This window comes from Artemia franciscana, chromosome 8 (assembly GCF_032884065.1).
Source record: "Artemia franciscana chromosome 8, ASM3288406v1, whole genome shotgun sequence".
Classification (NCBI taxonomy): domain Eukaryota; kingdom Metazoa; phylum Arthropoda; class Branchiopoda; order Anostraca; family Artemiidae; genus Artemia; species Artemia franciscana.
In genome coordinates this window covers 16,849,490-16,863,786 of record NC_088870.1, presented here as the reverse complement: position 1 = coordinate 16,863,786, position 14,297 = coordinate 16,849,490, and the positions used below count along the sequence as shown (strand labels likewise).

Below are 14,297 nucleotides of genomic sequence, written 5' to 3'. Positions count from 1 at the left end.
TGTAATTTCGTCAGTCGACAAACATGACGTCAGTCGACACACAAACATGACGTCAGTCGACACACAAACATGACGTCACTCGACCTGTGTCCCCGACATACAAACATGATACATGGACCTGTGTCCCCGTCGTCATTTATATATCCCCCTGTGCCCCCCGGCGTCCCCGTTGTAGTTGTTAATTTCTCTTTGAGTATCCCGGTCGTCATTTATATTCCCTCTGTCCCGGTTTCCCGGTCGTCATTTGTGTCCCGATGTCCCGGTCTGTAATTTCTCTTTGAGTGTCCCGGTCGTCATTTATATTCCCTGTGTCCCGGTCGTCTTTTGTGTCCCGGTCTGTAGTTTCATCTTATAATGACGTCATATACAAAGCCTTATATACTTATAATGACGTCAAATGCAAACCTACAAACAAACATGCATATATACAACTTATTTATATATATATATATATATATATATATATATATATATATATATATATATATATATATATATATATATATATATATATATATATATAATATATATATATACAGCTTCTTTTTTTGTTTTTTTTCTCTTTTAGTTTTTTCTTTTCTTAGTTTTTTTTTTTAGTTTCTTCTTTTTATTGATTTGTTTTCTTCAATTTGTCAATGTTCATTCTAACATTGACACTTGAGAAATCTTTACGTACCAAGCATGCTAAAGCTCCAACAATTTATAATAAACATTCAACTTTTGGGTATCTGTTTTAAGGTTTTCGAATTACATTAATCTATTGTCAAAATATATTGAAATATTTGTGCAATTCCCAGTTTTTTTTAGTTTTTTCGTTTTTTTTATTTTTTTTAGCTTTTTTTAGTTTTTCTTTCTTTTTTAGTTTTTTTACCTTTTTTTATTTATTTTAATTTTTTTTTATTTTATTACATTTTTTCTTTTTAGGTTTTTTCTTTTTTTAATTTATTTAATTTTTTATTTTTTTTTCTTTTTAGTTTTTTTTAGTTTTTTACCTTTTTTCTTTTTTCAGTTTTCTTTTTCTTCTTTATTTTTCAGCATCACTATGAAATACATATCGCCGAACCTTTGTTTTTTAAACTAAAATCTGGTAGGCATTGATGACCTTATCCAAGTCAAAATCCCAAACCCAATCATCATCGCTATCATTTTCAGTTATGATACGTTTTGACTCTCGCTGTCCAGATGGATTTTCATCTAACTGCGCAGTTTTGCGTTCTTTAGCCGCAAGCCTTTTGGCATTAACCCTTTGAGCAGATTCCTCGGCTGTTTCTTCTGCCATTGTAGGATTTATACTAAAATTTCTCTTTGAATTAACTATTTGAACAGCTTCCTCGGCTGTTTCTTCTGTCATTTTAAGATCTAAACTAAAAATTCCTCTCCACGTGCCAAGCTTGCTAAGGCTCAACAATTTATAATAAACCTCAATATTTTAAGTAACTGTTTTAAGGTTTTCGATATAATTTAATCTATTGTCAAAATATTTCGAAATATTTATGCAATCCCCAGTTTTTACTGGGAATTTCGGCTGTTTCTTCTGTCATTTTAAGATTTATACTAAAAATTCCTTTTCACGTGCCAAGCTTGCTAAAGCTCAACAATTTATAATAAACCTCAAAATTTTAAGTATCTGTTTTAAGGTTTTCGAATTACTTTAATCTATTGTCAAAATATTTCAAAATATTTATGCAATTCCCAGTGTTTACATTTTAGTTTGTTTTCTTTTTCTTCTTTATTTTTCAGACGTCATATGCAAACCCTCAACACAAAAATACATACAACTTATGTTTATACTAGCTGTTGGGGTGGCGCTTCGCGCCACCCCAACACCTAGTTGGTGGGGGCGCTTCGCGCCCCTCCCAAGCCCCCCCGCGCGCGTAAGTCGTTACGCGCCATAATAGTTACGCGCCATTGTAGTTGTGTCCCAATGTCCCACCTGTGAATATAGATATAGATATATATATATATATATATATATATATATATATATATATATATATATATATATATATATATATATATATATATATATATATATATATATATATATATATATATATATATATATATATATATATATATATATATATATATATATATATATATATGGTTTTAACTACGTAAAACTTGCGAATATACAACATTCTTTGCTGTCCCATTGTCTTTGCATATAAATAGATTGTCAGGTTTACCGACTCTTGAACATGCAACATATAATGGTCCATGGGAAAACAATCTGTATTCAGATCTATACCTCATGATTCTAATGATTGCCCTTGAGCGTCCCGGTCGTCATTTATATTCCCTGTGTCCCGGTCGTCATTTGTATCCCGGTGTCCCGGTCTGTATATACATTCGTTTTTTAGTTTTGTTTTTCTCCTTTATTTTTTTCCCTTTTTTTTCTTTTTTAGCTCTTTTTAGTTTATTTAGATTTTTAGATTTTTTAGTTTTTTTATTAGTTTTTAGTTTTTTTTTCTTTTTAGTTTTTTTGTAGTTTTTACCTTCTTTTTAGTTTTGTTAATTTTTTTTTTTACTTATGTCCTGGTCGTCATTTATACTCCCTGTGTCCCGGTGCTTTGTTGATTGCTAATCGAACATTCCTTTTGTCCTGGTCGCTTTCTCTTCGAGTGTCGTCATTTATTTTTTTATTTTTTAGTTCTTTTAGTTTTTACCTTTTTTAGTTTTTTTTAGTTTTTTAGATGAAAATTTTTTTTAGTTTTCTCCTTTTTTTCTTTTTAGTTTTTTATTGGTTTTTACCTTTATGTTAGCTTATTTTTCAGTTTTTTTCCTTTTTTTTTAGTTTTTTCCTTTTTTTTTATTTTTTATTTTTTTTAGTTTTTTACCTTTTTTTAGTTTTTTTAGTTTTTTTTAGTTTTTTAGCTTTTTTACTTTTTTTTATTAGTTTTTAGTTTTTTGTAGTTTTTGCCTTTTTTTAGTTTTTTCAGTTTTTTTTTAGTTTTTTATTGGTTTTTACCTTTATTTTAGCTTATTTTTCAGTTTTTTCCTTTTTTTTAGTTTTTTTTAGTTTTTAGTTTTTTTAGTTTTTTACCTTTTTTTAGTTTTTTTAGTTTTTTAGCTTTTTTATTTTTTTTATTAGTTTTTAGTTTTTTTTGTAGTTTTTGCCTTTTTTTTTTTAGTTTTTTTAGTTTTTTAGCTTTTTTATTAGTTTTTAGTTTTTTTTTGTAGTTTTTGCCTTTTTTTAGTTTTTTTAGTTTTTTAGCTTTTTTATTTTTTTTATTAGTTTTTAGTTTTTTTTGTAGTTTTGCCTTTTTTTAGTTTTTTCAGTTTTGACGTCACCTGATCCAGTTTTTTCAGGTGACGTCACCTGATCCACGATCCACAGATCCACAGACAACTTATTTTTATATATATAGATAGTTTTTTTTTTTTACTTATGTCCTGGTCGTCATTTATACTCCCTGTGTCCCGTTGCTTTGTTGATTGCTAATCGAACATTCCTTTTGTCCTGGTCGCTTTCTCTTTGAGTGTCGTCATTTATTTTTTTCTTTTTTAGTTCTTTTAGTTTTTACCTTTTTTAGTTTTTTTTTAGTTTTTTAGATGAAATTTTTTTTTAGTTTTTTCCTTTTTTTCTTTTTAGTTTTTTATTGGTTTTTACCTTTATTTTAGCTTATTTTTCAGTTTTTTCCTTTTTTTAGTTTTTTTTTATTTTTTTTAGTTTTTTACCTTTTTTTAGTTTTTTAGCTTTTTTACTTTTTTTATTAGTTTTTAGTTTTTTTTTGTAGTTTTTGCCTTTTTTTAGTTTTTTCAGTTTTTTTTTTAGTTTTTTATTGGTTTTTACCTTTATTTTAGCTTATTTTTCAGTTTTTTCCTTTTTTTTTAGTTTTTTTTTAGTTTTTAGTTTTTTTAGTTTTTTACCTTTTTTTAGTTTTTTTAGTTTTTTAGCTTTTTTATTTTTTTTATTAGTTTTTAGTTTTTTTTGTAGTTTTTGCCTTTTTTTTAGTTTTTTTAGTTTTTTAGCTTTTTTATTAGTTTTTAGTTTTTTTGTAGTTTTTGCCTTTTTTTTTAGTTTTTTTTAGTTTTTTAGCTTTTTTATTTTTTTTATTAGTTTTTAGTTTTTTTTGTAGTTTTTGCCTTTTTTTAGTTTTTTCAGTTTTGACGTCACCTGATCCAGTTTTTTCAGGTGACGTCACCTGATCCACACATCCACAGACAGACAGACAACTTATTTTTATATATATAGATATATAGAATATATAAGTAAGAGACATAGTGTAACAGACATAACACACAAACAACTTATTTTTATATATATAGATTTGGGCAAACATAATCTAATCTAACCCAAATTGAAATAGCCTAACTTTAACTTTTGCCATCATAACTTGCGTAAGACTGAAAAAGCTGGCTCGTAAAGCTAAAAGAATCCAAGGAGAAACAAAGGAATTTCAGACATTCACCGGTAAATGTCAATGATAACCATATTTAGGACATTCACAGGAACGTATGCACGATCCACATGCACAAAAGGCAACCTTTTTATTTAGTCTTCAAGTTTTATTATAAGGTTAAACCCCTTGTAGTTTTAAATGTATGTTCCTTACAAATAAGGATGAGCCTCACAAGTAAAAAAAAATGATATATGAAATTCTAGCTATATTTATCCAGCTAATGTGACATAAGTTCATAAAAAAATACACTGTAGCACATTCACTACTCTTAAACACCAAAAGACACCACCAAAAGTGGTGTCTTAAACACCACTGTTCTGTGGTAGCGCAGTGCGTTTGATCTCAGTTTGATAATACGGGACCAGAGTTCAAACCCAGCTGGAGCAACAAACTGCAGAGCCAACGCAAGGGACTTAGTAGTCAAGAAGCGTCATTAATCGAATAAACACACACGCGCACACACATAAACAATAACAACAAACAAATACATGAATATTACTTCATTGGATAACTAGACCTACGTTGCCTGAGCAACGTGAAGTGTTGTGGCAACCTTTGTCCGGCTTCACCAAATAAAGTGTTGCGAGAGCAACATTTTGGTTTTGTTTCTTTGCTATCGGTTAAACGCTTAAGTTGTCAGCCTATCGAAGCTTTTAAAAAGTTATGTTTGCAGCCAGTTAAGCATTATCCTTATCAATCGTAGACATCGTGACAGATGAAAACTTGAAACAGTATCTTATATGATCTATATGGCATTATAAATCTATATTTAACTTTTCAGGATCAAAACACCATAGATGACACTCTATTAATTATTACGAAACTGCCTCGTTGTTTTACGTTACCGTTTGTACCCGTTGCGTGTAAACACTTAAATCTAGGTTACAGTGAGTATGGGTAGACTACACCAACTAGCAAAAGTTACAAACCCCTTATTGTCGAACATGATTACGGTCTAACAGTCGACTGTTGCTTACAAGTCCTCTACTTGTCTCACAATTGATATCGGCCTATGATTGGTTTCATCGTGTACCCTACTACCGAAGTTGTCAACCCCTTGAAACTTTCAAACTAGTATAACTCATGAAGGAATTTTTGTACCAAAAAATGGATGACATACACTTTGATCAGCTCATCAAGAGCTATCGATTGCCGTAAAAAAAAAAAAAAAAAAAAAAATTCTATCTGTCTAAGTTCAAAAGTTGATTTTTTTTTTGCCGTAGGCCAACTATCGAACGTCACCACTTAGAAAGGAGCAAAGGATAAGCCCCAATTTCTTTAGCAATGACAGAACTTTAAAGTTTAAGAGGTACATCTGATAACATTTCTCTGCCTCATATTTCTCAAGTGCGAAAAAACAAATGATAAACCCAGCCGAAATCACAGCAGCACTTTCAGACCTGTGGGAAAATGCCGCTTTTTTGCTTCTGTAAATTTTTCTATTTATCACTCAAAGAAGATATATTGGTTGTAGGGTTCGGGTAACTACCGCGTATATTTAACACTTATAGATTTTAGTCCATCTTCAATTTGAAAGTGGTGCCTGCCTGCAAGAACGGAGCTTTCCACTCAAAAGAAGAAACATGGTTTGATGAAACGAAAGCTTGGCTGCACAACTTCAGGTACTCCTCTCTGACATAGGCTATATAACTCCACTTCACTTCGCACACCATGGGCTCTCGCTCATGGACAAGCAAAACCATCCTTTTTGGCCCCAGGCAAGAGTTCTGCTGAGCTTTCCGAAATGTAATGTCATATTCACCAATCCGGCCTGAGATCCACACTTTCCGTAAAAGCCGCACAAGTTAGACCCTTACCAGTTTCCAGGACTAAGCTGAGATCGGTGGCATAGAAAAAAAAAAAAAAAACTGGATAAAACCGAAGTGTTGCTCTCTCAACACAATTAACACACTGAAATCATCAAAACCAGCAATTTTTCCTTTTTTTACGTTCTACTGATATTGCCTTAGGGCGTGGATCCATTTCACCTTAGACTGACTCATGTATTGGTAGTTTTATACTAATAACATAGCAGTAAGAAGTATCAATTTTTTGATAATTTAAACAAAACTTGTCTAGAAAATTCAGAAAATTTGGGATTTACAGGGAGGCTGGAGAGCGAGAGAGGAAGCGACAAAGAGAGGGGAGAGAGACAGGGAGGGAAGGCAAATAAACTGACGTCAATAAAGAGAAAACTACGGAAATTATAGGGAATGGATGTTAACTGATGCATGAATACCTTAAAAAGCTCTTCAGTACCAAACTTTAGGATATCATCCAGCTCTTGTTTGGAAAAGCCAGATTTTCCAGGAGCTCCTGCTCCTCCCCCCATTCCAGGATGGACTACTAAATGGGTCAACATCATCTTCTTTTTGGCCATTTGTACAACCCTTTCTTCAATTGAATTACGAGTTACAAAACGATAAATCATCACTTTGTTTGCTTGGCCAATTCTGTGAGCACGAGAAAAGGCCTGAATGTCATTGTGGGGATTCCAATCGCTGTCATATATGATGACCGTATCTGCAGTTGCAAGATTGATACCTAGACCTCCAGCCCTGAAATAGAAAAACTAATTAAATCTCCAAACGAGTGATAACCCCTGACTTGTTCAAAAAGATAATAAAAGTGTACATAAAGATGAACCCTTGTTGGAACCTGTTGTTGGGTTGGGGACATTCGTCCCCAACCCTCATTTACTGGATGATCAAAAATATACAGTAAGAAATTTTTCTGCAAAATTCTACCCACCTGCAGAAAACTTTTAACCCCTCCCCCACTCTGTTAAAAATTGGCGCTGTTTCCCAGAAAATTTGCTTAGCAGTACAAAGTTGGGATTCAATTAAGCTGGACGCAAACACACAGTTAACAACAAGAAAAATACATTCTAAAAAGTAAGGTTAAAATAACAGTTTTGAAAAAAGAAAAAGAAAACAGAACTGGACAAAATCTCTGGAAGGTGCATTCAACATTTCATAGCATCCACGCAGAGATTGATGCTACCAAAGCCTTTTTATATCTCCCCCCCAAATGTTCCACATTTCGGGGGATATGGGTTAAAACTGGAACCCACCCTTCTATCTATTGGTTCGATTCAAATTCCTGTAACATATTTGGTTCTCACGACACTTAAAAGTTCCAAGTCTTATTTTACCAAGAGGGTTATATTACCTTTTCTGCTTGCATGAATAGAAGTAATATTTACCAATAGGATTGTACTACCTTTTCTCATTTGCAGAAAAGTCCTATTTTATCAAAAGGATTATATTACCCATTTTCATTTGTAGAAATAGTTGGACTACCTACCTCTACCACTCTACCTATTGGTTCGATTCAAATTCTCGTAACATATTTGGTTCTCACGACACTTAAAAGTTCCAAGTCTTATTTTACCGAGAGGGTTATATTACCTTTTCTGCTTACATGAATAGAAGTAATATTTACCAATAGGATTGTACTACCTTTTCTCATTTGCAGAAAAGTCCTATTTTATTGAAACGATTATATTACCCATTCTCATTTGTAGAAATAGTTGGACTACCTACCTCTACCACTCTACCTATTGGTTCGATTCAAATTCTCGTAACATATTTGGTTCTCACGACACTTAAATTAAGCATGTGATTTCAAAATTATTTTACCTTATCTTTAATGGCTAAATAATCTTTTTCAACTATCTGTTAATAACCCAGTTAGGAACAAAAGAAGCTGTTTGATAATTAAGGACCAATACACCCACCCACTTTAATTAGTAATTACTAGTCCTCTTATTAGTAGACATAAAATAATTAATTACAAGATACCACACCTTTCTCTATTTCTGAACCAATAGCAATTCTCTACTTGTAACCCACATGAAAACACACACACACAAAAAGAAAAGAAAAAGGAGTTGTACTTTAGCGTTACTAGCGCTATTCACCTTATTACCCAAAAATGTACTATATTTATTACCTTTATTGATCACTTTAGACAAGCCACAACACTAACTAAGACGCAGCTACAGACGAACATACATATAATGTAGTTTGTTTTTTTTTGACCACATATCGTTAAAACACACTGAATACTGATCGTCGGTACCTAACCAATCGCCCTACTATCTTACTTTCAATACCCGTAGGCTTGTGTAGCAGACCCTATGTCATATACTTTTTAAAAAGTAGTCTATAAACCATCTAGTGCCGTGCGAATAGATTTCTTTACTCCTTTATGTAAGCACATTTGACAAACGGCCCTCTTTTCTGTTTTTAGAAAATCAGCATTATTTGGCTTTCTGCTTTTGATCACTACAGCAGACGTTGAAGTTATAAGCATCATTAGCATTAATTACCCAAAAATAAAGGATTCCTAGTACCTTAACTAACGAATTAAGAGGGACCTAAAAGTAAACGGATGACTTACTTGGTAGAGAGAAGGAATACAAATTGTTCAGCGCCAGGGGCATTAAATCTATCAATAGCATCCTGTCTAAGTGAACCAGTGATTCCGCCATCAATTCTTTCGTATTTGTAATTCTCTCCTTCCAGAAAATCTTCGAGAATATCTAACAATTTCGTCATCTGGGAGAAGATTAAAACCCTGAAAAATTGGAAATATTAGAAGAAACGTTAAGGATTTGCCCCAAAGGACGTACTTGTCACTTGATCCCTCGAATAGTGTAGACATATATTCTGTAACGCCGGTTATACTTTTTTTTCACTATTTCGTGATCTAGGAGAAGATTTAACTCCAGAAAATTTAAAATATTAAGAGATATTTTCAGTGATCCAGCGTCCTATAAAAGGAATATACATGCCACTTGGTCCTTCATATATAAGTGAATAAAAATATATTACATAGTAGGAGGAGGATTTTCTTAATTTGAACGGAATGTTAGTCTATTATAAGAAGTATCTACTTGATGTCTTGAGGAAATTTTCATCTATATGCATCAAAGAGCCTTCCTGTTATGCAAACTGAATAAAATATAGGATGGAGAAAAACCACACTTTTTCATAATTCAAAACAAGAGCTAAGAGCTCATATGGCACTTGTGACGAGGCGAGAAGAGCTAAGAGCCAAGAGATCATATGGTATGAGCTCTAACAAAATTCTATGAATCAATAGACTGATTTAAAAAAGAAAATAAGAGGCTTAATGCCGGTCAAGATTTAAAATAAGAGCTCTGAGTCACAAAGCCCTTCTAGATATAAAAATTCATTAAGATCCGATCACCCACTCGTAAGTTATAAATACCTAATTTTTTCTAATTTTTCCTCTCCCTTTTGCCCCCCAGATGATCGAATCTGGGAAAACGACTTTATCAAGTCAAATTGTGCAGCTCCCTGACACGCCTACCAATTTTCATCGCCCTAGCACCTCCAGAAGCACCGAACTCGCCAAATCACTGAACCCCTCCCCCCAACTCCCCCAAGGAGAGCAAATCCAGTACGATTCTGTCAATCACGTATCAAGGACATTTGTTTATTCTATCCACCAAGCTTCATCCCGATTCCTACACTCCAAGTGTTTTTCCAAGATTTCCCCCTCCAAATCTCCACAATGTCAAAAGATCTGGTCGGGATTTGAAATAAGAGCTCTGAGACATGAATTCCTTCTAAAAATCAAATTTCATTACGATCCGATCATCTATTCGTAAGATATAAATACTCCAATTTTCATGTTTTCCAAGAATTCCGGTTCCCCCCTCCAACTCCCCCGAATGTCACAGGATCTGGTCGGAATTTGAAATTAGAACTTTAAAGCACAAGATCCTTCTAAATATAAAATTTCATTAAGATCTGGTCACCCTTTCGTAAGTTACAAATACCTCAATTTTCAAAATTACCCCCCCCCCCCAATTCCACCAAAGAGAGCAGATCCGGTCCAGTTATGTCAGTCACGTATCTTAGACAGGTTTCTATTCTTCCCATCCAGTTTCATCCTGATCTCACCGCTTTCAGTATTTTCTAAGATTTCCGGTCCACCCCCAACTGCCCCCCCCCCTAATTACACTTGATCCGGTTGAGATTTAAAATAAGATATCGGAGTTACGAGGTCCTTCTAAATATGAAGTTTCATGAAGATCCGATCACTCCTTCGTAGGTTAAAAATACGTCATTTTTCTTATTTTTCAGAATTACCCCCCCCCCCCCGCAATTGAGCGGATCCGTTCCAATTATGTAAATCACGTATGCAAGACTTCTGCTTATTTTTCCAACCAAGTTTCATCCCAATCCCTCCAATCTAAGTGTTTCCCATCATTTTAGGTCTCCCCACCCCAAACTTCCCCAAATGTCACCAGATCCGGTCAGGATTTAAAATAAGAGCTTTGAAACACGATATCCTTCTAAAAATCGAATTTCATGGAGATCCAATCACCCGTTCGTAAGCTAAAAATACCTCATTTTTTCAAATTTTTCAGAATTAATCCCCCCCCCAACTACCCCAAAGAGAGCAGATCCGTTCTGGTTATGTCAATCATGTATCTAGGACTCGTGTTTTTTTTCCACCAAGTTTCATCCCGATCCCTCCACTCTAAGTGTTTTCCAATTTTTAGGTTTCTCCCTCCCAACTCCCCCCCCCCAATGTCACCAGATCCGGTCGGGTTTAAAATAAGAGCTCTGAGCCACGATATCCTTCTAAATATCAAATTTCATTGAGATCCGATCACCCGTTCGTAAGTTAAAAATACCTCACTTTTTTTTTATTTTTTCAGAAATACCCCCCCCCCCCCCAACTACCCAAAAGAGAGCGGATCCGTTCCGTTTATGTCAATCATCTATCTAGGACTTGTGTTTATTTTTCCCCACCATGTTCCATCCCGATTCCTCCACTCTAAGTGTTTTCCAAGTTTTGGGTTTCCCCCTCCCAACTCCCAGCCCCCATCACCAGATCCGGTCGGGATTTAAAATAAGAGCTCTAAGACACGATATCCTTCTAAACATCAAATTTCATTGAGATCCCATCACCCGTTCGTAGGTTGAAAATACCTCATTTTTCTAATTTGTAAGAATTACCCCCCCCCCCCCCAACTACCCCAAAGAGAGCAAATCAGTTCCGATTATGTCAATCATGTATCTGGGACTTGCGCTTATTTTTCCCATCAAGTTTCATCCCGATCCGAAGTGTTTTCCAAGATTTTAGGTTTCCCCCCTCCAACTCCCCCCAATGTCATCAGACCCAGTCGGGATTTGAAATAAGAGCTCTGAGACACAATATCATTCCAAACATCAAATTTCATTAAGATCCAATCACCCGCTCATAAGTTAAAAATACTTCATTTTTTCTATTTTTTCCGAATTAACCGGCCCCTACTCCCCCCCCCAGATGGTCAAATCGGGAAAACGACTATTTCTAATTTAATCTGGTCCGGTCCCTGATACGCTTGCCAAATTTCATCGTCCTAGCTTACCTGGAAGTGCCTAAAGTAGCAAAACCGGGACCGACAGACCAACAGAATTGGCGACTGCTATATGTCACTTGGTTAATACCAAGTGCCATAAAAATGTTTGCGTAAGAATTAGAATTACTTGTTACCAAAAAGAACAATTATAGTTACGACAAAAGCAGAATGTGGCACTTTTTTTTTTTTTTTTTTTTTACAAATAAAACAAGGAACAGAAACACTGACAAAAAGGCAAAACTTAATTCGAATGACAGTTTATTCCGGACTTTGGCGACACTGCTAAATTTTTGTGAGAGGTATTTCCACTGACTGAAGCAGGTAGTAGGAATAGTGAACAATGTCTTTCAGAAAAAGAATGGGTTTTCTAAACTTGCGCATTAACTGGAAACGTCCATCACGTAGGGTTGGGACAATCACGGTAGAAGGAGTATTCACGTAAGTGATCTATTTCTGGTTCAATATGATCTTCATCGCCCATTTTTGAATCACCTCTAGAGTCTTTACTCAGATAGTATAATACATATCTGGGCCCCACGCAGGGTCAGCACATTCGAGAATATGGCGTATGACGTAAAACATTTTCAACCAAGATTGGGAGAAACGAAACTGTCTTAAACCAGTAACTAAGCCCAACTGCACAATACCTCTTATTTACTAGACCAGCACCATGTCCATTAATCAAGCAGTCATTACTGAATTTGACGCCAACGATGACAAAAAAAAGGCAGCCAGGTGCCACGATTCAAGACACGGGAGCTCTTGCTTAACCAAGATAAACCCCATCACTTTGATTCTTTTCGTTAATTTGAAGGCAATTACTTGAACATTATTTGAGAATGACTTGCCTTGTTTTACTGCCGAATTGTGGATGTACTTCGGATTTCTCTGTAATACATTTTAGAAGCAGGGAAATGTGATCAGTTACTGCTAACACCAATAGGGGAGCTAACTCTATAGCTAGTGATTTTCCACATGTCAGCTCAGTACACACGGAATAGATGTCACCCGGGAGACAACATACATACTACAGGGTTTAAAGTTAACCTTAAATTTTAATAGTCTAGCATTATTATACCCTTGTGCCAGTGTAGTGGAAGTAACCAGGCCTGCTAATTGGGGGTTCTCAGGTTCAATCCCGCACGGTGCAAGGGAATGTAACGGTGTTAAATTGGTATTACATAAAAATGCATCTTTGGGTATAACTCCAAAAAAATTTGATACAATCTAGCATTATTGTTATTTTTTCTTTTTTAAGTGAATTATTGCAACCATTGAACCAAAGATTAATAACCAGATTCATAGTAAATATTGTGCATTCTTATTTTCAACTATTATAATGAGGAAAATCATCCCTTTGAGCATCGTAAACTTCGCAACACGTTTTCAACAGCTTTTCAAAGCATTTTCCCCAGAACTTTTTAACTTTGATAGTCTTTCAAAAGTTTTGCTTTTCACGTTTGTTTCAGTCATCCAGCGAATATACTAAATAAATTATCGAAGTCAAACAAAGTAACATTGGAAAATTATCAAGCATAGAACTTTATCATCTGCTTAAAAAAGATTTTCAACCATCTCTTTAAAAAAGTGTTTTGTTACAAGCTTTGACTTTCGGCGGATATGCACCGACTTATCTATTAAATTGCAGCAAGTACTTCGGCTTAACAGAATTGGAAAATGTACATAAACGAATTTTTATGAAATGTTTGTGTAACGTGTTAAGCGCTGTCCAATTTTGACAGAGTGTACTATCTCAGTACAAACAGATAAGCTCAGGCAGAGTTACTCGGGAGTAGCTGAGAGTTAGTTAAAAACACAACCTCTGCGAAGATTTTATTTATTTTATCCTCTGTTTTAATTTATTGGAGTGTTTAGTAATTTTTTCTTTCACAAGACGATACAATAAGACGCTACATCTATATCAAACAAACGTTAGCCTTGAGCACATTCGGCAAAAAAATAGTCAGGAGTTTCAAAAATAGTAAGGATAAAAAAAAAAGAAAAAAAAAAGTCTAGTTGGTAAAAATCAAAAGTTTTATGGGCGTTTTAATACTTCAGAGCTTTGTCGTACGATTTGTGTTCAATATGTCATTTCTACAGTGACTGATGACTAAGATTCGCGCGAAGTTTTTTACAAAAGCACTAAATGCTATAAACCCCCCCCCCCACCCCCTACGCTTTTGCATGCCTACCGTTTCCAGACAAAAAAAAAACAACAATTTAACAGATTTTAAACCGGCCTTGGCATTATTTTGATGAATTTTTATTTATTGCTTTGTTTTTTTTCTTACAGTCATCTACAGTCTAGGTACTAAAACTTTGTCAGTATATTTACCATTTAAACATTCTTCTACAATATTTCAACCAAGGCCGTATGTAGGGAGGCGGAGTTTAACACCCTCCCCCCCGAAGTAAAACTAAAAAAATGTAACAAAAGGCATATAAACAAATTTTTGATGTGTTTCTTAAGCTTTTTTTGTAGACCCCAACCCCGAACAAAATTC

At 34.3% G+C, this 14,297-nt stretch overlaps 1 protein-coding gene across 1 annotated transcript in view; it reads right to left on the bottom strand.

Annotated features, from left to right (window-relative positions):
- LOC136030060 (chromodomain-helicase-DNA-binding protein Mi-2 homolog) overlaps window positions 1–14,297 on the bottom strand; it is a 149,621-nt gene that overhangs the window by 26,748 nt on the left and 108,576 nt on the right. Inside the window, exons 19-20 of the mRNA XM_065708687.1 lie at window positions 8,811–8,987; window positions 6,646–6,964 (exon numbers count right to left, since the gene is read on the bottom strand). Of these exons, the coding sequence (XP_065564759.1) occupies window positions 6,646–6,964; window positions 8,811–8,987 (496 nt within the window). The remainder of the gene's footprint in view (window positions 1–6,645; window positions 6,965–8,810; window positions 8,988–14,297) is intronic.